The sequence below is a fragment of the Strongylocentrotus purpuratus genome, unplaced genomic scaffold (assembly GCF_000002235.5).
Source record: "Strongylocentrotus purpuratus isolate Spur 01 unplaced genomic scaffold, Spur_5.0 spur5_scaffold_1, whole genome shotgun sequence".
Taxonomy (NCBI): domain Eukaryota; kingdom Metazoa; phylum Echinodermata; class Echinoidea; order Camarodonta; family Strongylocentrotidae; genus Strongylocentrotus; species Strongylocentrotus purpuratus.
The window spans coordinates 25,002,668-25,029,992 of record NW_022145594.1 but is presented as its reverse complement, the minus strand read 5'-3'; the positions used below and the strand labels follow the sequence as shown (position 1 = coordinate 25,029,992).

At 36.0% G+C, this 27,325-nt stretch overlaps 1 protein-coding gene across 1 annotated transcript; it reads left to right on the top strand.

Moving 5' to 3' along the window:
- Positions 1-1,277: 1,277 nt before the first annotated feature.
- Positions 1,278-25,986, top strand: LOC105447611 (ABC transporter G family member 20-like). Its single transcript, XM_030978643.1, has 17 exons — positions 1,278-1,340; positions 5,392-5,581; positions 6,479-6,638; positions 7,522-7,676; positions 8,458-8,565; positions 9,291-9,384; positions 10,501-10,575; positions 11,076-11,135; positions 12,407-12,680; positions 13,770-13,866; positions 15,142-15,313; positions 17,384-17,490; positions 18,490-18,563; positions 20,261-20,310; positions 24,014-24,079; positions 24,849-24,919; positions 25,893-25,986. Exons 2-17 carry the CDS (start codon positions 5,463-5,465, stop codon positions 25,984-25,986), a joined length of 1,776 nt encoding a protein of 591 aa, XP_030834503.1. The 5' UTR covers positions 1,278-1,340; positions 5,392-5,462.
- Positions 25,987-27,325: the final 1,339 nt, after the last annotated feature.

The window sequence follows — 27,325 nt, the reverse complement described above, 5'->3', positions numbered from 1 at the left end:
TTTGATTTGATTCGATTTAATTTAATTTGATTTGATTTGATTTGATTTGTTTCCATTTGATTCAATTATTATTCGATGTGAATCAAGCAAATCGTAAATCTGAGCAAACCCCCATTCTTGATATTTCCCGCGAGGTGTGATTATGTGTTCATATTATCATAACATTTTACCATTTGTTTGGTTTAAACGTTTAGAGCAACCAAGAAATTGAAGGATATAATATCAGGGCTGCAACAGACACTCGTGTAATACTCGGTCATTCTCCCTTTTCAAATAATATATTGAGCAGAGAACCCGCTTTTTGTAATAAACTACTATACCTCAAACAGTGTACATCAATACACAGCTTAAGGCAGCCGTTGAAAAACGACATAGCGCCTTATACGTTTTATTCCAGCCAATGCTAATATTGGCTTTTTGTTGGCTTTTTCGTGTTATACGCACAACCAACCGGCCCGTGTATTGTTATTATTAATTAATTAATTAGTTAACGGTCGCCGTATTATTTCTTAAGTGGAGCTGATCTTTGGTATTATCGTATTTAATCTAAGTTTACACATTTTGGGGTTTGAAATTACCTTCATAGCAATTTTAGGTTCTAAAAGGGCACTAAAAAAATTCATAAATAAGAATAAGAGCAATGAACATGCACTTTCAAGACATTTGTGGTCTTAAACAAGAACTCAACTATCCCTTTAATTTGAGTTGATTCGATATCATATGATTTATTTCATTTCATTTTATTCGCCCTAATTCTATTTGATGAGAGTTAATCTAATTTGAGTTTAATTGATTTTAATTGATTTAGAATGATTTGAAATTGTTCAATTTGATTTGATTTGAGAGCGAAAGAGAGAAGGGGCGCGAGAGAGAGAGAGAGAGAAAAGGAAAGAGAGAGAGAGAAAGGGGATGAAGGAGGGTAAGAAAGAGGTTAATACGAGAAAAAAGAAGAAGAAGGCAGGGGCTGGAATTAAATAGCATATGTATCAGGGTCACGATTAGGGGAAATCAAAAATCTATTCTATAGCTTCCTTTTTCGACCTTCACGTCTCTCTCTATCTATCTCAGTCTATCTCCTATAACCAAAGTAGGCAAACAAAATGACCTTATCTGAGGTAAGAGGTATTCGCGACAAGTCTGTAGTAATTATCGGTTATCTAATTAAGTAAATAATTAATCCGTGAGGGATCATCTAAGATTAATCAACAAGGTCCTTGAATTCTTTGACTTTGAACTCGCGTCTCTTACGATGCTAAGGCATGGTTAGTTGTCAAGTCTTCATTTAGTTTCCAATCGTGAACCAAGGTAGCAGGAACCAGTAAGCCCAAGATCAGTATCTGGTAAGTGTATTCTTCATACAGTCTCTCGGATAGGAGTGTGAGCTGTCGATTGGCCGTACTAACCAGTAGAGTATCTTAATAAAAGAGTTACACGAACCCGTGATGTGTTTCCATTACTAAGCATCATTAAATCAAGTGCAATGAGCACCTGTATGTTTGAAACAGAACTTTAAGAATCCGAACGCCATCTCGTTTCTCTTGGATAGGATTTAAAGCTGTCGATTGACCAAGAAACCCTGTGAAGAAGAGTAACGCCAAACCATGATTTGAACGTCAATTCGTGTCCACTATTACGCAACATTATTATTATTCAAGTGCCATGAGCTATTGCATTCCTTTGACTCGATTGATTGATAAATAGGACGTCCATGTATAGGCTCTTCCCAGAAAAAACTCTACTAACTGGTATTCATTTTTTCAGTTAGCAATGAGTTTGAACAGTTAAGCCCTTCACACGATGGGAGCTCTTACATGATTTGTGTATATCAAGTCAGGCATAACTTTATAGTTTTATCATTTTCTCTTGAGATGATTGCAACCATTTGTTGTGTCTTTAAGTTCTTGTAAAATAATGTATCATGGCAACGTTTTGGGAGGGTTCACTGTACCGACGTCCCAAGAAACCACCAATTTCTTTCTTCCCTTATGTCCATGTATTCTTTGTTGTGTCAGTCTCAATGGCCGACGGTCTCACTGTCTATTGGTCTAATGATCTGTGTGTTTCGTGGGCTGTCGGTCTTGAGGGATGTCGATCTCGTGGGATGTTAGTATCGTGAACCTTATGTAAATCTAGGTTTCATGGTGGCTGTCAGGCTTCTAGGATGAATACGACTTTTGTCTAGTAATTTACGCAATGTTCAATATCGAATGCTAATTAACATACTGTATAGTGTGATTTTCTTCTTCTCAGGCGAATACATTACGTTTTTCCTATTAATAGCAATTTGTATTATGTCACTTCGAATTCTAATGCTTCTGTCTGGCACTGTTCCATTTCAACAGGCATTCTGTTAAAAATGCATGTTTTATGAATTGTTCAGTTAACTTCTTTTGATGGCGCTATCCGATATTATGATTCTGTGGTATTGAACTTGCGGATCATTTTCTCCACCTATCGGCTTCGAGATTGTATGAAAAACTTGTTATTTAATCATTTCCATCCATCACATACAGTCCACGTATTCATTTCACATTCATTTAATTTCAAATTTGCATTTTTACAAATATAAAGAGTAAACAACAGTTCATTATGTACAATGAATTAGGGCCTATATACATAAAACAGAAAACATAATGAAAGATGATCAAATGCGGAAGAGGTGGTCAAAAAACACAATGATTTATCGTGATATATCCCTAATGAATTCGTGAGGTGTCAAAACAAAAATCGAAACCCATCAAATTAAATTTCATTCATTGCACTTTCTCAGTTAAAAGCTAATGGAAACAAGTTACTACCCAATTTACAGACCACTATTTCATTACCTTTCTGTTTACCAGATGATTTGAATAAGAACAAACTCAGGCCAGACTCAGGCCAGACTCAGGCCAAACTCAGGCCAAACTCAGGCCAAACTCTACAACCTTAAATTATCTTTAATTTACGTTATCAACACTACGTCAAGTATACACGTCCTGACACCAAAGTTCGTAAGAGATCATAGTGTTTATTTAATTTGTTTGATTAATTATCACTACTTGATATAATTTGGCAATGTTTCAATTCTTCGTATGACCCAATTACTGCTTCCCTAATAGCATAGCTACCATATAATTGAAGAGAATATTGAGTTCTGAGAAAAGTGAAACATAATTGGTTAGCTTTTTCATGCTTTTTATGTATGCATGGAAGAGTATCAAAGAAAAAGAGTCACCAGAAAAGGATGGCTCTTCAAATGCCCACATATTCAATATCATGACTAACTTATTATGACTATTGTGCTAACTTCTAGTTCTCATTAACAACTTCACCTGAATATAGTGATATATATTTACGTATATATCTTTTGTCATTTAATAGTAAGCAGATGTATGTCTAAAAATATCGTTTTAAAACAATTACTGTTCAATCAACATTACTCTTATGTTATGTATACATGTATCAGTATTATTTGTATATAATTTTGCATGTACGATAAAAACAGTTTCATTGGAGAAAATAGAAATTGATGAATTTTCCATAAAAAGTATGCTGAGAAAATGGCGAGGTTTGTATTTCGTCGAATGTTAATTCAAAATCCATAAGTTCCTGTTCCATTGTACTTTGGGCCAATCTAAATAAATTAGACGTGTATTTTTAAATTGGTGAAGATGAATCGTATCAAAAATGGCACGAGTAGCCTGTATCGCACTTGGAGGTAATTGTGTAAAGATAAATCGAGTACCTTAGTTTATGAATTAGGCGAACTGACTCTCTGAGCTGTAAATCCTTTCCAGCACGTATGAGGTTGTATAGATTAACATTTCGAAATAATAAGAATTATTGCTCTTAATGACCTTGTGAGCTTATCCCGTACGATCATAATTAATTTTGTCTGAAGAGACATGGAAAGGTCTTTGAAGGGTTAAAGTTCTTACAGTGATAAGCTTGGGAGTAAATACAAATAGATTGAATACTTGAACGAGTTGACTAATCACTACTTATATGATAAAGATGAGGTTAAGGAGTTTTTCTCAAACTGGTTATATGCGCTCAATGACTGAAAACAGCGTTCTCATTCTTTGACCTATATACCACGGGAAGGTCATTGAGAAAAAAAGTCATTAATATCATCATGGATGGGCCCGACATACAAGGGAATATAACCATGACGTAACAGAAGATGACAATAACTCTAATCCTGGATTTAGTAAAGCTTTCCCATTGCCTTGTATACATCATTGTATTTTCATTTCATTTATTTTCATAGTTTTCATGTTACATATACATTTCAAATAAATTACAAATTGTTTTTTCACTAATACATAATAAATAACAAAGATAAGTGGTCAATATGGAGTACTGAATTAACTAAGAGAAATATGATGGGACCTACATGAAAGCAATGTGTCTGCAACATTATTTGTTAATCTTCGTTAAATATTCAACAAAATGGAGTATCATTTTTCTTAAACCCATTCCTGATTGCTACATCACTTTAGAAATATGCGGTATAATGATAATAATTAATTTTTAAACAGTGCATGACGCAGTGTCCATTCATTTTACACATTTTGATTTACGAGGTGAAAAAACAAATAGTATTCATTTAGTGCCAAAGCCCTTAAATTTGCTTAATGGGATTAAAGTTCAATACAGGTATACCAATTATTAAAAGATTATTACCGCCTACTTTAAGGTACTACTTAACTTTATGAGCAGAATATTATCTACTTTTGAGTATGAATAGAACTAATTTAATCGTTTTTTTGGTAATAAAAAAAAAATTGTACTTTTTTAGTAAAATGAAAGTATTAATCTTAGGCAAATCTAATCAATACTGATTTGATATATTCCAGGGTATTCAACTAATACACAATAATAGTCAGTATGCGCATAATTGTCTTTTTCCAATGCATATGATATATATAGCAAATTACTTTGCAAAATACTAGGTTATGATATGATCAGTCTCTTCTTTAGAATATTTATATGCCTAAATCTCTTGAAAAATGTATGAAGATAATCATACCGGACAGCCGTGAGACATAGAAAGTGAAAGCTAGTATTCACACCATTGTTTTGGCAAAAGCAGAGGAAAGCATTATCATTTTGCACATGAAGAGATATATGACTATGGATCCAACGCATACACACGCACACACGCATCCAAGAACACACGCCTCCCCACACTCTTCTCTTACATCATTAACTCGTGCCCATTTGCTCAGTAAATTATTAATGTCCTCGAAGGTATGCTACTATCTAATTTGTCTAATGCATATCTGAAGGTACAAGGTCAAGGTGTAAACAAAAAATGATTAGCCCTTCTGAAAGATTATATTAACGCTCCATGCCAGATCAACCACGTCTTTGATAAACACAATTTCGACTTATCACCTACTTTTACAGGCGACTAAGGAGTAAGAAGCGACTGCTACACGACTGAACTTTCGACCCACCACTCATGACCACTCGGTACCATGGATGATATAGGAACCCATGCAATTGAGTGCTATAACTTGAGCAAGCATTATGGACGAGGCAAAGGCAAATTACAAGTATTGCAGAACCTGGAGATGAAAGTACCAAAAGGAAAAATGTAAGTTAAATAGAAAATTGATATCATACCGTTTAACATTTATTCCAAATAAAGTATTAACTGCATGTATTTGACATATTGTACTACATTTCGTTAAAATACTGTGACACCATAGTTCTCCAAGTTTCATAAAACAACAATCTTGAGAGTAAGAGTCATTAACGATTAGGGATATTTTGCAATTATTGTACAAATGTCATGAATGGTTAATGAATTCATCTCATGTTAATGAATATGCAAACCATTGAACTATGAATATTCATTTCTACGTGATGACGTGTAAATCGTGATTAGGTTAATAAAGGCACCAATGTTAGGTAGTCGATCGCATTGGTTTTGTTTTATTTTGTTAACCCTTTCCCCATGATTTATGTTCGTAGATTGAGCTAAATGAGGCATGTGATTCTATAATTGTCCTCAACCTAACAAATTGCATAAATATGATCTTGAAAATACCATCATGCCAAGCATACAGAATTTAACGATAAAGACATTGTTATTGTGAAATGTTTATAATGATTATAATAAGTAGAATAACATTAGTGATGATGATGACGATGATGATGATGATGGTGATGGTGGTGGTGATGTAGGTAATGAAGACAATGATGATAATGATAATTATGGTGGGCATGGCGGAGGTGGTGATCGTGGATATGGGGATCGTGATAATGATGATGAAGATGATAATAATGATGAAGATAATGATACTGATGATGATAAAGATGATGATGATGATGATGATGATAATGATGACGATGATGATGATGATGATAATGATGATGATAATGATGATGATGATGATAATGATAATGATAATGATGATGATGATGATGACGATGATGGTACAATGCTTTCTAGCCATACCTTACTGATGACCTTCAACTCTTGCTATAGCTACGGTCTGCTTGGTCCCAGTGGATGCGGAAAGACCACACTCCTGCGATGTTGCTTGGGCCAGCTAAGTAAAGACCAAGGCTTGGTCCTAACCCTAGGTCGACCTCCACTCACTCGAGGTCATGGTATCCCTGGTAGTCGGGTCGGCTACATGCCTCAGGTAACTTCACGTGCAAAGTTAATTTTATTTCTCCTACATTATGCCTTCTTCTTTTTTAAAGGTAAAGACCAGTATTGGAAACGCCCCAATTTCAAAAAAAGAAATGGAAGCTCTCATTACCAATCATGTGACAGAATATGTTTTGACTAATACATGATGATACAAAATTTGCCGGGAAACCGCCTACTAATTCATATATTTGGTAAATTTGTTTCTCTCATGGTCTGTGAGAGATATAGGGTAGTCCCATATACATCTTTCTGTGTATAGTGCTTGTAACTTTACGAAGAATGGGCCAAATTTCTTATCATTTTGATGATTCCAGAACCTTGCAGATGCTAGATGCTAGATGATCAACCTTTTCTGATCGATTCCACAACGTTTCTTTCACAATGCAATCGCATGACCATAACTGGTCTTTACAATTACAAAAACTTGAAGAGCGATATGACCACAAAGCGATATGACCAATATGATAAAAGAGAAAATAACATTTCTTACTCTTCACAATGGTAAAACATGTGTGAGAAGAATGGATAGCCATTGCAATAAGGGTTCTAGGACACCTACCCCCTGGAAATCCACCCCCGGATAACCACCCCAGTCAACTACCTATAGGGCAACCACCCTCTAGGACGACTACCCCCCGGATAACTATCCTAGGGGGTAGTTGTCCGGGGCAGTTGTCCTAGGGGGTAGTTGTCCAGGAGGTAGATGTCCCGGGGTAGTTGTCCCAGGGGTGGTTACCCTAGGGGGTAGTTGTTCTAGGGGGGGGGTGGATGTCCAGGGGATAGGGTCCGGGATGGATTCTTACATTTAGCTAGGAAAATACAAAAGACTTATTCCTAGCTGAATACCCATAATTTTCACCTTCATTTGACAGGACCTTGCCCTGTACGGGGAATTCACAATCAAAGAAATGTTGATCTATTTCGCCACACTACACAAGATGAGCAGGAAGGATGCCAATGCTAGGGTAGATTTCTTACTGGATCTGCTTAATCTGCCCTTCAGGAACAGAATGGTAGCATATCTCAGGTAAAATATAATACAATACAAATGAAAGACAACTGTAAAGATTCGAGAAAATTCTTTTTGGATCTGCTTAATCTGCCACTTCAGAAACAGAATGGTAGCATATCTCAGGTAAAATATAATACTATACAAATGAAAGACATGAACTGCAAAGATTCGAGAAAATAGTAGTAGGACTATTCTGACTGAATTAAATTATCAAAGTCATGCAAATTGTCGGTTTAAATTCCACATTTTAGGGTTGATATTATTTGGAAGTCTCCACTTTTGTATGGTTATTAATCTATTTCATTTTGATTTATTGGCGTATTATAAAAAACAGCAGGATACGCTGAAAAGGGCAGTAGATAGAGGTGTAATACAATATATGCAAAGGTCGTCATTAATAATCTTATAAACTATAAAACTATAAATTATGACAATGATATTATAAATCAGAACTGTAATCAGGTTTGTTATTAACAGACAAGATATTTGTTTACATTACCGCACATGCTTCTGTTACAGAGGTTTTAGATTCATCACGTATGTACAAGCACAGAACTTGTCTTTGGAAATGTCGTTGTGCAAAAAGGTTGGACAATTATACTCTTTTTTTTCCCAAAGACATGCAGCTCATTTTCGTGTGGCATAGAAATTATTTAAAGACAGGCGACGATTGCAAATTCGAATTTGACAATAACATTACGAATGTTTGTTATCATGTGCTTTTTTCGGTACACTTTGTAAAATTATTGTCAAGTATATTTTTGCGATTATTTCTTTGTGATTATTTTATTTTTAGTGGGGGCCAGAAGAGAAGGGTGTCATTTGCAGTAGCCTTGGTTCAGTCGCCTGAACTTCTCATTTTAGATGAGCCAACCGTGGGCGTTGATCCACTCCTTCGACAGAAGTAAGTAGACTTATGGGGCGTTGCAAGAAAGTTGGGATTGATTGCAAGTTGCAAAATTTGCAACCCATTATTTGCAAACGATTGCAACTCAACTTTCTTGCAACGCCTCATTAGTCTCGTAAACTCTTTAGGATTTTGTTAGGATTAAAGTTTTAATAATTGTATTAAGTTAACTTGGTCTAGCTTTTATCCCCCCCCCCCCTCTCTCTCTCTCTCTCTCTCTCTCTTCTCTCTATCTTAATAATAGGGCGTTGCAAGAAAGTTGAGTTTCGTTCAATTGCAAATTTGCAATTAATCGCAAGACTTACGCTTGGTTTTGGGGATTTGCAATTGATTGCAACTTTCTTGCAACGCCCCATAATTCACTTTTGAGGGTTTCCATGCGTTTCTCAGAAAAGGGGCAAACGAGTTGCAGATTTAACGGAACACTAGACAAGGGAACCTACGGCTTTGATACGTATACAAGGGAAAACACTTGAGTGTTCCTAACCGTGTCTCATCATGATAGCTCGACTAAAGCTGATATTATAATATTGATGATGATGATGATGATGATGATGATGATGATAATAATAATGAGAATAATAATAATAATGATAATACCCATAATGAGAAGAATAATTATAATACAAATATTAATCGGCGCTTTGTTTTCTCCTGAAGATTCATATAATAAGTCATATATAGCAAATAAAACCTCACTGAATGATGGTTGTTGATTGCAGGATCTGGGACTATCTCCTACAGTTTGCACAGACAGGAAAAACAACCATCATCCTTACAACACATTACATCGAGGAAGCCAGAAATGCTGACGTGGTATGAACAAAATTTAATCAATCTTTTAAAGCCCCACTGTAGGTACTTGGTCCCTCTATATAGAAAACTTCCCCAATCGGTGCCTGTTGGTGCCCCGTGATCTTCTTTTTCTTATGTTAGTTGAAAGCTGAGTTGATGAGATAGCCACCTGTCAGTGACCTCGCTGTGTGGTCTAATCCCTTCTGGCCCATATGTTATCTCTAACTTATATAAATGGTAATGATTATAGCTGTCAGTTTATATCGTTCATTTTCTATATACGGATATATTCAACTGCGCATTGCAATATCGGAGGAGAAAAAGCAAGAAAAATGAAAAGTTATGACACTGAATGAGAAAATTAGATTATCTTCTTCTTCTTCTTCATTTCTTTTTCTACTACTCTTTCTTCCTCATTTTTCTTCTGGTCCCATGAAAATCCAGCTGACTATGACCCCCAAATACCCACAGATCTTTTACACTATGGATACGTCCCACTTGTGCATTTTAGAATAATCACTGTCGAAGTGATGGGGGTGCTTCATGCATACCTTTTGTTTGCCCTCTTGAGAAGAATACTTCCACCTGTGGATCAGATAAATGTACTGTCGGTACATAAATGAATACTAATTACATAACTTTCATGTGCAAGATACGAGTATTCGTCCTAATGGTTTTACAATTTGGGAACGAATGACCTTTATCTGCACATGCGCAAATCCTGATTACGAACTCGCTTATTGCAGCTGCAAATGGGCTCCCATGTCGTCTGTTTTTCAGTGTTTTATCCCGTTCTACATTTTGTTGTTATTCAATTTAATGCCATGTGATTTATTTTTTGCTTATGTTAAACGTATATTTAGGGCAGACCTGCTATTTTTTGGTTGAGAGACATTCACGTTTGAACAGGGCAAAAGCTGTCAGAGGCAACATCAGATAGAGAAGGATTGCATAAACTTGTGATGGCCACAGCAGCGCAGCTAGCGCCACCTAAGTGAAAGAAGAAGAAATGTATTGTGTATATGGAAATAAATGTTGTTATTCTCCTTTTGATTGCATATTCTTTTATATGACAGAAATGAAAATTAAAAAAACACAATGCAAACGTAACCTTTCAATCTTTATTTCCTACCGCAGGTTGGTCTGATGAGGAACGGGAAACTTCTGGCTGAGGAAGACCCCCAAGTCCTGATAAGGACGTACAATTTTCCGGTAACAATTCCAGCATGTATTAAGTATTAAGAGGTGCCGTGGTCGATTGGATACGTCACAGGACAGGGGATCACAAGGTCCACGGTTCAAGTCCCACCGCGGCACTAATGTCGTTTGGCAGCCCAGGCGATTTAAATGGGTTAACTGGCTGGAATTATTTCCTTGAAATGCTAGAGCACCGTAATGGCGGCCATGCTAAAGCCAGGGCATTAATCAGGAGCGCCAGGAGTGTCGATCAAGTCTGACAGATATGAGCGCTATACAAGAACACAATATTGTATAATGAATAGTAGTATTAGGATCGACTGCACGATCTGAATATGATTTTTCTTTTAATTTATACGTGCAGCCCACTCTTGGGAGTTTGTTTTCTAATTAAAAATACTTTCCTTTATCATCAACATATTTCTTTATTTTGTATCATTTCTCTCAATATCTGTACCCATTTCTTTCTTTCATGCATAAGTTCATAATTAAACAAAGTTTTGTTTTTGTTTTAGACATTGGAGGAGGTATTCTTGAAGCTCTGCATGGCCGATATAGAAGGGGATGATGATGAAGTAAGATTAAAATATGTTAATAAAATGATAGTAATCATAATGGTATACATTTATAAAGTGCGGACATTACGCAAATGTATTGTGTTGCTCTGCAAAACATCCCGGCGTGATTATCATCTACAACATGAAGTGAAAATGAAAATATGTGCCTTATCTTTAGATTTAAAAGTACTTTACGATGATGATTTCCTAACTTCTTGTGGGATAACTAGGTCTATTTTATTGTATGTCTTATTATGAAACGCTGACACAAGTTTAACTGCTGCGATAGCTGTATTAATGACATTGTATTCATAATAATAAGAATAATAATGATAATGATAATAATACTATTGATAATAATAATAATGATGATAGCAATGATAAAAATATAAAGCTATAATTGTAAGCACTTTTTTGTAGGTTTCATCCTACTAAACTTTAAATTCGATGCTAGGGTTTAACGAAAGGGACGTTAGTCTGTAGTCTAAGTATTCCTGTCAAACGCGATCTTCGACCAAGGGATACATACCTTAGAAGTTAAATCACACGCCAGTTCAATATTTATCATTCTTTAACATTCATGTATTAATAAAGTATACATATTTATGAAAAACATTGAAAATTGATATCTTAAAGAAAAGTGGCACTGTTGTGTCACAAGAAGAAGAAGAAGAAGAAGGAGGAGTTGGCGAAAAAGAAGAGGAAGAGGAGGATGAATGAAGAACGAGGAAAGGAAGGAGAAGTGGAGGAGTAGAAGAAGAAAAACAAAGAAAAAGAAGAAGAAAAGAAGAAGAAAAAGAAAAAAAAGCCTAGAAGAGGAGGAAGAAGAAGAAGAAGAAGAAGAAGAAGAAGAAGAAGGAGGAGGAGGAGTTGGTGAAAAAGAAGAGGAAGAGGAGGAAGAATGAAGGACGAGGAAAGGAAGTAGAAGAGGAGGAGTAGAAGAAGAAAAACAAAGAAAAAGAAGAAGAAAAGAAGAAAAAGAAAAGAAGAAGAAAAGAAAAGAAGAACAACAAGAACAACAAGAACAACAAGAAGAACAAGAACAAGAACAAGAACAAGAACTAGAACAAGAACAAGAAATGCTAGCTTTCTAGATATCACCATAAATCTGTCGTCATCATCGTCAATCATACTTATCACTGACAAGAGAAGAAATTTATTACTCTCCCGAAAATAAGTCTTGTTTTCTTTAAAAAAGAAGAAGTTTGTATTGTTATTTCTGAAAAATTAACAGAGTAAAAGCAACAATATATCATTCTTGTTTTCATTATTGTTTGATTGAATCCCAGGACGACATACCAACCAGTGTGCGAGCAGCCAGCATCTCAGAAGTCAACGAAAGGACACGCCTAATTTCAGAGTCAAGCAGTCACGTGACTCAATACACCAATCAGGTTTACGATGACGTACCCGCCATAGCAAGCGCCCCGCCAAATGGTGATGCGAATCAACACGCCAATGATGACGTGTATGAAGAGATCTCCCAACGCAGGGCTAATGGGGGCGTGGCTCGCTCAATGTCCACCATGACAACAAAAACTGAAACTCCAGACTATCACTACGGTTAGCATGAAATTCGCTTTCTTAATACAACTGCATTTCTATCTCCTTGAAAGGATGATTTTTGTTGTTGCTCTACAACTTCTACTTATTATAATACACATTTATATATTTGTTTGAAAAGGTTTATCGATAAGAACACATTCTCGGCCAGAGGGTCGAGTTACAGATTCTTTTACAATCATAAATAGGAAAGAAAATCTTACCTTTCTGATTGTGTAATCATAGATAAACCCAATTATGAATATAGTTAATGTAGTCTCAGACTTCGAAAAAATCAATTAATTGACTAGGGCATTTTTGATAGAAGCCAACTGTATGTCCCATAGAAACTATGTTCGGATTGCGTATTAAGTCATTTTCATGTTCACACATTTCTTAAGGTGAGGGACAAGGCTATTTCTTCTTTTTTCAGGATCGGAAATTGCTCAAACTTTCACTAATTTGTTTCTCTAATTTTTCTGTTTTTATTGAAACCAAGTTTAATATCAGGGTGTACTTCCCCTTTAAAATTTTACCCCAGGTGCGGTGTTATTAATCTACATTTGCCACTCTCCACCCAGGTGTTAAACGGGTACCGGTAGGAAGGAATTCCTTGAATGCTGTGAGCGCCGAAATCGGCTGCCTAGCAGAGCCGGGGTAAAGGTTGGAGCGCCTTGAGCACCATGCATGGTGGATATGTGCGCTATATACATATCCAACATTATTATTGTTATTATTGAACATGTCGGGATAAAAAAAATTGAACATATATCTAGATGATTGGCTTTGGGTAGCAACAATAATTATGTTATTTATTACATGAACACAATCGATAAAATCGTCTCCTGTTAGACAGGAGGGCGTTCTGTGTTAAAGTTTGTTAGTTAACACCCTTAATGCACTCAGCAAACGAAATACATAATGCCATTACACCCTTTTCCTTTTTACTGATTGTGTTAAGATATTTGAAGCTCTGTATCTCTTCCATGATAAGGATCATTTGTTTATGTTATTTTCCCAGTTTGATATTATCACAATATACATTGGAAAGAAATGTGTTTTACAGATTTCGAATAAAACGTATTACTGTGACAATGATATTTATTCCAGAAATGCCGCCGTTGAAATGCACGGATATCTTTCCAAGTCTACTCAACATGTGGGCCCTACTTATCAAGGATCTACTCAAGCTAATTAGAAACCCAGGGTAAATAATTCCGTTCCCATAAATTCCATTCCTGTGCATCTTTTCATCTTTTCATCTTTTCAATTCCAAAGCAAAACGTGTTTAATTACTATGAACCTACCATGTCAATGTATCAATATAAATGTAGTATAACATAAGTTTCAAACATAATATGTCATGAATATTGCATCCAACTATCAATTACTGATTTAGCCAGTTACTTTACAATCTATGTGTCATCAATAAACTAAACAATAATAACGATGCCGGTAAAAATTATACTACTGAAAACGGTAATCGATAAAAATAATAATAATTATAATAATAATAATAAAAATAATACAAATAGTAATTTATGTATTCATTATCATTTAAAGATTTAATATGGAACAATCATTGATATTAAATAATTTAGCTTTATATTTTGTAAAATGGAATCTGATATTACCTCTTTAACCACCATAATTATATACCGTGGCTTACTCATATATTATCTCCTTCATTGTATGTTTATCACTGTCCTGTAATATTTAATTTATATATTTGTATTGTAACACTCTGTAACCAGTGGAAATCAAATTTCCTGCAAAGGACAATAAATTATTATACTTATAAAAAGAGGTTGGGGAAAAATTTACCGAATATGCGGTAAAAGGGGAGCCTGCATATTTGTTGGGGTACACTTGAACCCCAAATTGGGTCAAATGTGACCCTGAAAGATATGAGCGCTATTCAAGCACCAAATATACTTTCATATATAACGCGATCGCAAGTCCTAATAAACTAAAGAGCAACGTCAATATCCTATTGTACATCCTATCTAAATCATGTTTGGACTACAAAATGCTTCAATGTAATGTTCAGCCATTCCAATAGGTGATCGGCAAGGTTAATGAAATGGAGAAGAAGAAGAAGAAGAAGAAGAAGAAGAAGAAGAAGAAGAAGAAGAAGAAGAAGAAGAAGGAGAAGAAGTAGAAGAAAAAGAAGCATGAGAAGTTTAAGAATTAGAAGAAGAGGAGGAAAAGAAGAAGAAGAAGAAGCAGGAGAAGAAGGAGAAGAAGAGGAGAAGCAAAAGAAAGTAGAAGAAGAAGAAAACAAAAGAAGAAGAAAATGAAGAAGGAGAAGAAAAAAGAAGAAAATAATGAAGAAGAAGAGTAGAAGATGAAGAAGAAGAAGAAGAAGGAAAAAATAATCTTCATTTTATTTGTTTTTCGAAAGTCATTCTTATAAATTATGCCCCCCCCCCCTCTTTGGTTATCGTCATCGCGATTATTGTCCATCTCTTTTCTTCTCCAGTCTGACGCTCTTCCAATTCCTCCTGCCCGTGGTTGAGGTATCCCTGTTCTTTCTCGCCATCGGTGGCCCGCCTAGGAACCTTGCTGTAGCTGTGGTCAATAACGATGCCTACGCCGCATTCAATCTGAGTGACATCTACCTTAACCAGATAGACGATTCAATGATCTCCCAGGTGATGCTCATTCCATTGTCTGTAATGATAATAAAGATAATAATAATGATGATAATATTAGTAATGGTAATAGTAATAACAATTCCGCTTTTATATAGCGCTTAATACATCAATGATGTCTCTAAGCGCTTTACAGATGTACTATTACCCCGGTCATTGGATTCAATACTGTGTGCACAATCTCCACTACCTGGGGAGCATTTCAGCCAATATAATAATAATACTAATAATGATACTACTACTACTACTACTACTAATAATAATACTAATAATAATGATAATAATGATAACCCTAAGGCTACGGGTTGAAGCTTGTCCTCAGTATGCTAATGAGACAAAACCAGCATAGTTCAAGCTGAGATATTGATAAAATATTAATCATAATATTAATATTAATGATGATGAAAATAATTACAATAATTATGATAATTGATGTCTATAATAAAAGATGATGATGATAAGTATATGAATAATAATGATAATAATAATAATGAAGTAATAGTAGTAGTAGTAGTAGTAGTAGTAGTAGTAGTAGTAGTAATAGTAGCAGTATTAGAAGTAGTAATAGTAGTAGTAGTAGTAGTAGTAGTAGTAGTAGTAGTAGTAGTAGTATAAGTAGTAGTAGTAGTAGGAGTAGTAGTAGTACCAGTATAGTAGAGTAGTACTAATGATAACAATTATAATACATATGTAATAACGTTCTATTGGTATCGCGCATAATTATACATTTTGAATTATCTCTTTATTTGAACTCATATATTTGATGATTTAAAATGCAAACAATAACCTCATATATATTGTCAATGTTCTAATTCAGCAGAATCTGAAACCTCCAGTTGGCCGTTAACAATAATATAATTTGGTATTATTTGCCCAGTGTAGCTAGGGCGTTATAAATACTGAGACAATATAGGTGCCCGCTATTAAAGGTACTATGTCCCTTTTGCAGCCAACCTCAAACGCTGTAGAACTTTGTAGGAATTATGAATATGTCATGTATGTCCTATCTGTGAAATTTAAACGTTAGCAGTGTCCTCATATTCAAATTATGCAAGGAAAACCGTTTACTTGCTAGACTTCACTGTCAGACACTATTGAGTGACTGACTGGCTTTTTTCTTCTTTGGTAATAACATTACATGAAAAGAGTTGTAAAGGGTACATGAGCATTTGTCTACATCAATAACCCACTTCTTGTGATGGCCAAGATTAAACTGATTAAATCTTTGTGCAGCATAAAACGTATGACCATTTGGTACAATTGTCTGAAAATCAAGACTATTACTTTTGGGCTCTATAGCCCTAAAGTCGATTTGACAACTAATAGTCGTTATTTTCCCACTTAAAGACATTTTCAAGCCCCACCTTTTTTAGGGAAGTTCTAACTTAGTATTATCTTTCAAATGCAGTTGGAATTTAACTTTTTCATTTTTTTGGCCTGCAAATGGGACATAGTCCCTTTAATAGAGCAGGAGGCCTAACTAGACAGGTGGCAACTGTGACAGTTTGGACATTCAGAGTGGAGGTGACTGTGTGTGGTATAGCGGTTCGTTCATGAAAGGTAGGGATTCGAATCCCACCCCGGCGTTAACGTCTATCTACGTGCCAAGATCCAGATGTAAAATGGGTACCTGGTAGTTATTGGGGTAATAAGAAATCTAGGGGAGTGTTTCACAAAGACTAAAAATGACCTTAAGTTGGACTTGACTATGGCAGGCCTTCGTGCAACTGGTTGCTCTCACCATTGGTCTCTCACCATTTTGATCTTTAGATAGTATTTTCTCCTTCAATAATGAACTATCAAAAAGGGTAAATTCTGTAGATTTGTAACAACGATTTGTACGTCCCTTCAGAAACCAGTGTCAGGAATTGTTAGAGGAACTTGTGGCATGAACAGCCTGCCATAGTTAAGTCCAACTTAAAGTAGATCTTAGTCTTTGTGAAACACCCCCTGGTCCGGCAGAAAAAGCAGGAATAATACTGACGTAGCTACCCTGGGTAAAATTATGATTTATTATTCTGGAAATTAATTTGAATTTCAATATTCTGTCATTTTGAATCTTGAATACAGAAACCTGTCGATACATACGAGGAAGCCTTTGCGGATATACGCCAGAGTGGAAAATACTGGGGCATCATCGAGATACCAGCCAACTATTCTCACTACCTCATCCAACGGTATGATTAGCTTACATCTTTCTTACATTCCTTTTATTTGTAACACGTTAATAATTTATTCAAATACAGGTACGGTTATAGAGCAATATTTTGTTTGTGTGGGGGGGGGGGGGGAGGAGCGATTTTTGCACTCATTCTCTACATGTGCCGCGCTTAGATTTATTTGTAATTAAGATTTTTTGTTAGGGGGCGGTGTAGAACAGCTACTTTCTTCATAAGCAAAAATGCATACTGTCAATCGAGAAAATTGTTCCATTGCCTTTTTCTGTCAATTTTAAGACTATAAGACCGGTTTACTAACGTAGTCAAAGGTATGGATGTTTATTCCCTGGGAACCATATGTGACGAGTTATTTTTTAAACATGTAGTTAATAAATGAAGTACAATACCTGAAATCCAATCTGCAAAAATTACTTGTTGCTCTGTCAGGCAAGCCTCGGGAAAGCTTTGAGGCTGTCAAGAACAACCTTTGTTTAAAAATTATGCATAAGATTTTAAAATGTTAGTAAACTGGTATACTGATGAAGTCCATTTTCTACAATATATGTTTATAAATGTATATCACTTTGATTCAGAGCATCTTATGCTCGCCAGGACATCGTATAAAATAAAGTAATTTATGGAGCGAACTCCGTTTTAGTCTGAGATGGAAAAAATCTTGAAAAACGCATCACTTTCTGAAGTTATAAAATGCAGATATATGTTTTTTTTTGTTGTTGCAACACCAACCGTTGTTACCCGATTTAGTGTGTGTGTGTATGTGTATTGGGTTTTTGCAGACGTGTATCAATCAGATATGATTATTTAAGTCTGGGGACCGACCTTTAAACGTCACCATCCGAATCCGAAAGACGTGACTCAGTTTTGAACCTGCGTTCTCGGCTGAATCAGTTTGTAACTTCCACTTTTAGCTGGATTACAGGCGCACGCCACAACGCCTAATTATTGTAGTTTCTAAATGGACATATACTTATTTCTGTCTCTACCTTTCATTTTCAGTGTAGTCCAGGGTAATGCCGTTGACAATGTGACACTGTATGGCAGTACGATCAGAGTCACGATGGATGCCACGAGTAAGTCCTAAACAATTGTTTGGTTACTCAACATTATTATTAGGGACTTTTAGAATTGTCGAACGACAACGTGGATTGCTACGATCGACGTACTTGTAATGCACTGCCTTGAATGGACGTCACACGCATCAGTCCACGCAAATCTAAAAGTCCCTATTGTCCGTTTATCTGCTACCATTACCATATATCAGTTTAGTAATTTGACGATCTTGACCACTACTTTCTTTTAGTTTATTTTGGTATTGTATTGATGGAAATGTATGATTTTGTTCATTTGTATTACCTTCTTGTACTTGTCATACCTGTTTGTTTGGCTCACTATTGTATATTTACTGTATTCATAACTGTATTGTATTATTTGTAAACATGATCAGTTTTGGTCCTTGGACCTTTGAATCGTGTATATTTATATGTCTTTTTTAACCGAAATAAATAAAATACAATAATATTAATAAACCATTCTTATATAGCGCATATGACAAAAATAAATTTAAGTCACTATGCGCTTAGAAAAAAGAAAAGAAGGGATAATAGCAGACACTATTAATATGACGGACAAAGAAAGAGGACCAAATATACAGTTGCTCATTCTACCCTCAACAATTGCTGTGGTAGACAAAAGAACATCCCTTCACCGCTATTATGTAAAAATGTGTAGAACAGGTGAATATGCATGTGCCACCTGTTCTACACATTTTTACATAATAGCAGGGGAGGGATTTTCCTTTGTCTACCTGAGGAACTGTATATTTTGTCCTCTTTCTTTGTCCGTCATATTCATAGTGAGACATGAGAGAAGAGACGAGAAAGAATAATTGCTTTGTCATGACATTGTACACATTTAACAGACGAACAAATTCAGCTAGAGCAAGTAGTATAATTTTACATTTCAGTGAATAGTCTGTTGCCTATGGAGATCTTCTCAGAGCTTAATTGAATAACATCCATAGCTCTTTAGATTGATCATTAAAGTTGTTGCTATCAATTCAAGTATTCAAGCTTCTAATAGTTGGCCTCTGCATTTATTTGTATTCCTTGATTTACCTCCATACTTCAAGTTTTTAATTATATCTACATATTTTCCGTGTGTATTCCAGTTGTCACATTTTATGTAAATCAATTATATTATATATACTATTGTTGTTTGAATATTTTGTACTTTTTTTAATGAATGTAGAAACATCTGCTAAAAGTTCAGAGAAGATTTAAACTTTATCTATCAATAATAAATTACATTGCCACAGTCATTTGATGAGAAGAAGTAACGAAAAAATAATTCCAACTTTATGGGCATAACAGTGCATAAAAGGGAATAAAATAGAACCTTGTAAAACTCCATCTGTCAATACTTTCAAAACCAATTACGGTTATGTGCTACCTTTTGGAAGCGGTAGCCCCATAATAGTTACACTTATTATATTTGTTAAAATGCTTAATATGTCTTTTTATGAAAGTAAAATAAATTTCTGTCGTAAGTCTAACATAGATAAAAACTAGATTGTGGTTAAAAGATATTGTATACATGTCATCAATTCTTGCAACACTTGATTAAATTCAGCTACTTTAGCTTTTAACGCCTTTTCATAATTCAAACTCTTAAATATCAACTTTAGTTCTCATTACTCTTCCATTTCTTATAATTATAGTATGATTATTCTTCCAAATCTTTCTTTTTCTCTAAATCCCACCCTTCTTAGATCAGCAGATTGCAGTGTCTATCCAAACTGCTTTATTAGCTGCGTATGAGGTAGGTCACTTTGAAAAAACCTTTTTACATAGATTTATATAACGGAATGCACTAAAATGATCTAAAGCGCAAGTGTTGTTTGAGTTCATTTAATGAATAAACAGAGGTTTAAATGATCCTTCGGTAAAATTGAGTGTAATGGGAATTGCGGAGTAAAGAGGAATACAAGTCTCTATCTATTTTGAACGCATATATATGAAACTTTGACCGCAAGTGAAATATCATGACTTTCGATCTAACAGCAACAAAAAAGTGATCATACATTTGAATTTTCTATATTAACATTTGATGGAATTAGAACTAGCTAGACGGATTAAGTGATAATTTCTTTTTAAGTAGACGTGTTATTTAACTTGAAAATTGATGATGTTCCTGATAATGAAAAATAGCAAGAAAGTCTTCATAACATCATAATGAATGCATAAAGGTAAATAAACGAAATAATTAAAAACACACATACTTCAGAATTATATCTTAACACTGATGAGATTAGTAGGCAAGGTTTGTTGATTTAAATATTTGGTGAATTACAGCAACATCTCTTAAGCAGGCGCGGATCCAGGATTTTCCAATAGGGGGGGGGGGGGGGGGCGGAAATTTGAAAATTGCGCAGACATTTTTTCAACTCAACATACCAATACTGACAAGGTCATATTAGAAGCACCATACCGGTAATTTTTTTTTGACATTTTCATCGGGGGGGGGGGGGGGGGTGAAGCCTCTTGCCCGAAAAAGTAATTTTCTGGTTTCACAATTCGAGGATAATATTTATTTTGTGAAAGTGTTATTTATCACCAAAATACACGAGAAAAGATATAACAAATTCATATTCGGGCAGCTCGCTGTCCACTCCCCCCCCCCCCCCCCATTACGCGCGAAGCGCAGAAGCTTTAATGTTCATGAAATTATTAGAGAAAGAAGAGGATTCGTTGTACCGTTCTCGGTTGTTAATCATTGTCTGAATTCAGTTTCCATACCCCCTCCCGCGCGAAGCGCGGAAGCTTTGACGTTTCATTAAATTATTAGAGAAAGAAAACGATTCGTTGTACCGTTCTCGGTTGTTAATCATTGTCTGAATTAAGTTTCCATACCCCCTCCCGCGCGAAGCGCGGAAGCTTTGACGTTTCATTAAATCATTAGAGAAAGAGTACCGTTCTCGACTCTTAATCCTTGTCTGAATTAAGTTCCCCCCTCTCCCGCGTGAAGCGCAAAAGCTTAACGTTTCATTAAATTATTAGAGAAAGAAGACGATTCGTTGTACCGTTCTCGATTCTTAATTATTGTCTGAATTCAGTTTCCATACCCCCTCCCGTGCGAAGCGCGGAAGCTTTGACGTTTCATTAAATCATTAGAGAAAGAGTACCGTTCTCGACTCTTAATCCTTGTCTGAATTGAGTTCCCACCCTCTCTCTCTCTCGCGCGAAGCGCAGAAGCTTTGACGTTTCATTAAATTATTAGAGAAAGAAGACGATTCGTTGTTCCGTTCTTGGTCCTTAATCATTGTCTGAATTCAGTTTCCCCCCTCCGCGCAAAGCGCGGAAGCTTTGACGTTTCATTGAATTATTAGAGAAAGAAGATGATTTGTTGTACCATTCTCGATTCTTAATCATTGTCTGAATTCAGTTTCCATACCCCCTCCCGAGCGAAGCGCGGAAGCTTTGACGTTTCATTAAATCATTAGAGAAAGAGTACCGTTCTCGACTCTTAATCCTTGTCTGAATTGAATTCCCCCCCCCCCCTCTCCCGCGCGAAGCGCGGAAGCTTTGACGTTTCATTGAATTATTAGAGAAAGAAGATGATTCGTTGTTTCATTCTCGACTCTAAATCCTTGTCTGAATTCAGTTTTCCTCCTCCCGCGCGTAGCGCGTAAGCTTCTCACGCTTCATTAAATTATGAGAGAAAGAAGATGATTCTTTGTCTCATTCTCGATTCTTAATCCTTGTTTGAATTCATTTTCCACCTTCCGCGCGAGGCGCGGAAGCTCTGACTCATACATAGTTTAATGAAATTATTAGAGAAAGAAGATAATTCTTTGTTCCATTCCCGACTCTTAATCCTTCTCTGAATTCAGTTTTCCCCTCCAGCGCAAAGCGCAGAAGCTTAACGTTTCATTAAATTATTCATTAAATTTATTCATTAAATATGAAGATGATTTGTTGTCCCGTTTTAGACTTGTCAAAAATGTTTCTTTGTCTGCTCCTTTTTTCGTCGTATGTCCTCTTACTGCCCCTACCGCCCCTAGCTACGCATGCTTTAAAGGGAAAATGAAACAATCATGATTGTGATAGCATACAATTCGGTCAGTAGAAATGAAAGGGAAAAAAAGATCTATGTATACACCAACCATGAAATAATCGCGACCGGGAGCGTCATATATCTTAGTTTTGTGTTATCGGGTGAAGGCCGGAGCGGAGCGACCAAGCGAGATTTTGCAATGTAGAATGCTGAAATTATGCATTCTAGAAAATCCTTTAGTCCGATATGTACGTTCTTTCCGTTACATGTATATTTCTTTCTAGCTATATATCTAAATTTCCGGGGGGACGTGTCTCTCTATCGGGCCCAGGATCGCCGCCGCTGTCCATTATCACCACCTACATGCATGAGTTCAAATATAAGCACAAGCGAGTTGGTATGAGCTGAATCCAAATGAAGGGCAAAATAAGAATTATGAAGCGGCCCTACCGTTCATTTAAAATTTGACTATGAAGTATATAGCTTCTATTTGAAAGACATCCAAAACATTGTGCCCTATTCAATTTTTTTCAAAAAGCAGGGGCTGTTTGTAACGTTTAACTTTGAATCCGTGGCTCGAGATTTTATGCGGCCGGCCCGGCCCCCTCTATTCAATAATGTTTCCCCAAGCCTTCTGGAATGACCCACAATCTCCCGATTACAGTTTTTCCCTTATTCGTCGTTATCACTTAGCGCCATTTCCTTGTCTCTCCCCCTTTCTCACCCGACTTTTCTCTTCCCCTTCCCACCCCCCCCCCCCAACCCACTCAGTGTTATCTAGGTTATGCGCATGTATGTTCCCTCTCTTAGTTTGAAAGCACCCCTTTATCTTCGGTGTGTAGAGTCAGTGCGGGCCGGATTTGTGTGTATTACGGCCGGACTTTGTTGCGTGAAAAGTAACCCTTCATCGGAAATTTTGGGAACACAAAATCGGTCCCTCCGACCCCGAAGTGGGTCTTCTTTCTTTTCTCTTCTCTTTTCTTTTCTCTTCTCCTTTCTTTTCTCTTCTCCTTTTTTTCTTCTCTTCTCCTTTCTTTTTTTTCTCTTTTTTTTCGCGCCGCCAATAGGGGGGGCCGCGGCCGTTTCGGCCCCCCCTGGATCCGCCACTGTTAAGTTTTAGTTTGTATGTAGTATGATGTTTCTGTTTCTTGCTGGTTTTAAAGTTTTTCCTTGTGCTGTGTACTGACACAGCTGAGCAGGGTTATCAATCCGTATCAGTATGTTTTCTTTTGCGTTGTATAATATTGATAATGATGATGCTGATATTGAAACTGATTAAAATAAATAGATAACAAGAAAATATTGATGATGATGATGATGATAATAATAATAAGAATGATAATATTTTTTGAACAACATTGATAATAATAACAATAACAATTACAACAACCGGAAACCAACACACCAACAAAAAAATAATAATAAACAATAGATGTAAATAATTCGAACTTTGTTTTTCTTTCTTTAGTCTTTTGTCGATGTCGTCTTGACTAGTCTAGGAGTGAACCCAGCTGTTGCACAGATTCCTATCGCTGTAAGTAGTTTTTCAAAAGTGCAATATTTTTCATTGAACATTTGTAATTTGTTGTCAGGTCCTTTAGGAAAAAGTAAAATACTATATATTTAACATCTGTAATGTTGGTCAAATTCTATTTCACGCATTTAATGTACATGTACTACGGAATTATTATATATAAGAAATTACATATAATAATTAAGTGACTTTGAATAAATCACGTCCTTTTCAAAGTATGATATCAATCATTTAGTATCACTAATCTTTTCGTCAAATTCTGTTTCAAGTATTTGCTATATTAAATGATGTTATATTACTTATTAGGGGAATTAGATTGGAATAAATCAAGTCATAACTTCAAATAAATATTCTTGGCACAGAATGCATGTAGTACAAGTGGTTTTAGAAGTTTTATTCCGTCCTCTCCATTTTGTAGTCATGTTCTATTGTGTGTTGTATTTAGTCCTGATTTTGTATTTGGTATGAATTGATAATACAAGTATGTTAATTGATGTTACATTAATTGAGAAACAGCCGGAAAATTATTTTTAAGCCATGTAATTGTGCATGATCAATAAAGTTTAACTTGAACTTGATAACGACCGACACTAACTTGCGTTCAAAGATTTTGAGAAACCAAACCGTCAATTTCAAACACTTTGATCAACCATCATATTTGAAACTTCTTAGTATGCTATATTTTGTGACAAATTTACTCAACCTACCCATAACCCATCTAGCATTTCAACTATTTTCATTTTCATATAATATTATGTTCTCTGTTCAGTTCCAAGAACCAATCTACGGCGAGGTCGATGCACCTTTCACCAATTTCATGGCTGCCGGTGTTATTTTAACGTAAGCTTCAAAGAGTGGGTTTACTTAGATGATGATGGAGAGGAAGTATTTGAGACAACTTATCTCTCTCTCACCCTGTCTCATCCTCTCGCTGTCTATTTTCTCTATCACATTCTCTCTCTCTCTCTCTCTCTGTATCTCTCTCTCTCTCTCTGTATCTCTCGCTCTGTATCTCTCTCTCTGTGTCTCGCTCGCTTTCTCGTTCCTCGTTTTGCCTTTCTCTTTCTTTCTTTCTATTTCTCACTCACATTATTTCTCTCTCTCTCTCTCTCCCCCTCCATGAATGTTATCTCCCTCTTTCTCATTGATTTGTGTGTGAGTGTGTGTGTTTATGTGCATCTCAATGCTTATTTGGCTACACAGTGTCTATGACATGCTTTTAACTGTCTCAAAATGAATGTATATTAAATTGTATTGTACACTACCTTGTACTTGTTTGCATTGCCATGTATAGTACAGCTGTTGAGCTGCATTGTAGTTACAACAAAGAGGCTTTCAATTCAATTAAATTCAACTATTTCACTTGATAAGCCTACATCTCCCTTGTTGATGTAATATATTCCAAATACGATCGCAAATTTTTTTTTTTTTTAAATTCACATTATAGTAAGGCAATTTCAAATAACTTTGTGCGCCACCTTTTGAAATGTGCGACTATGACAATGATATATTACACTAATCCAAACAAAAATTATATAGGAATAACTAATATTGAAATAGCCCTTAAGTTGATTTCTTGGAAGTCTTTGTGATCGTGTCAATGACATTGAACTTACAACATTTATGCTTCATATGTTTATGAAAGAAAATGAAACAAACGATAAACTATGAAGATGGTTTAAAACAAATCTGTTCTTATGTTAGTTGAGAGCTGAGTTAATGAGATAGCCACCTGTCAGTGACTTCGCTGTGTGGTCTAATCCCTTCTGGCCCAGTAGTATTGATGGTCTTTAAAACAAATCTTTTCATGCAGGGTCATATTCTTCCACGCGGTGGCTTTGACCTCAATGACCTTTGTCGTGGAGAGGAAAGAAGGTCTACTGGACAGGATCTGGGTCGCAGGTTAGTCATTAGGGTCTTTTAGATTTACACGACGAGAACGTGGACTGCCCTTTTAAGGCACTGACAGTGACGTCATATCGCCTTAAGAGGGCAGTCCGCGTTCTCGTCATGCAGAATCTGAAAGTCCCTATTATTATTTTTACAAGAACGTGGACTGCCCTTTCAAGGCAACGTGACGTCCTTTTAAGGCACTTGCAGTGACGTCACATTGCCTTAAAAGGGCAGACCACGTTCTCGTCGTGCAGAATCTAAAAGTCCCTATTATTATTTTTACAAAACATTCCCTCAGTCATTCCATCACAAATGAGTAAAATCTCTCACCGTTGGCGTGCTAGCCGCGGGGAGACGGGGGCACATCATGCCTCCCCGATGGTGTCAATTTACATTCAAAGAGGTGTAACTTAGTTACCTTTCAAGATAACTTATTACAAAGTATGACCCCTGTAGCCTTAAAAAGCTACAAAATGTGCAATATTCAATAACACTGGTTTGGGGTTATCGAGTTCAAATCGATTAAAAAGTACAATATTTTTTGCGAAATTTGCCTTAGTGAGCACTAATTTTTTGTTTGCCCTCGAAATTTGAAAAATCGCACCCTTCCCCCCCCCCCTTGAGCGTCAAGGGGGCGGGGGGGGGGGGTGGGCATCTCCAAAAAAGGTAAAATTAACGTGTTTTTACACGTTTTTCCCCCAGTGGATCCGCCATGCACTATAACAGCATAACAATCAGGACGGATTTCTATGCTAGATGTTTGTGTATACTATTCCCATATACATCTTTCTGTGTACAGTGCTTGTAATTTTACCAAGACTGGGTCAAATTTCTTTTCATTTTGATGATTCCAGAAACTTGCAGTACACACCAATACCAGAACTCAACTCTATCTTTAAGCCCATGGTCTCGGGCCTATACTTACCCGGATTTCCTTATCTTTCTATGCTCATTACTCAGCCACTATACATTTTCTACCAAAATTGTTTGGCACATGTCATTTATTTGTAATCTTGAACATTCAGTGTGCGGTTTCGTTGGATTCTGTGAGAATTTATTTTTTTATATTTTACCAGAACTCAAGTTTATCTTTAAGCTAAACAAGTCACATGCTCCTCTTGAAAATAATCGTGAAATTCTTCCTCTTTAAAAACAGAGCAAAACAAAAACAAAAGCCATATTTGTCTAATTCACGAACATTTAAATGTTCTCAAACATCCCCAAAAATTACCACCTTTTCTCGAAATTTCGAAGTATCCTGCCTACACGAAGTGAATACAAAGTGACGTCACCACCAGGCATGCTTTCTCAGTTAACTGGGCCAAAGGTGGGGGAAAGGGGAGATTTTCAGCT

Coding starts and splice junctions, on each gene's coding strand:
- LOC105447611 (XM_030978643.1), top strand. CDS start 5,463: ATGGATGATATAGGAACCCATGCAATTGAGTGCTATAACTTGAGCAAG. Junction 6,639..7,521: donor GGGTCGGCTACATGCCTCAG/GTAACTTCACGT, acceptor TTCATTTGACAG/GACCTTGCCCTGTACGGGGA. Junction 11,136..12,406: donor TAGAAGGGGATGATGATGAA/GTAAGATTAAAA, acceptor ATTGAATCCCAG/GACGACATACCAACCAGTGT.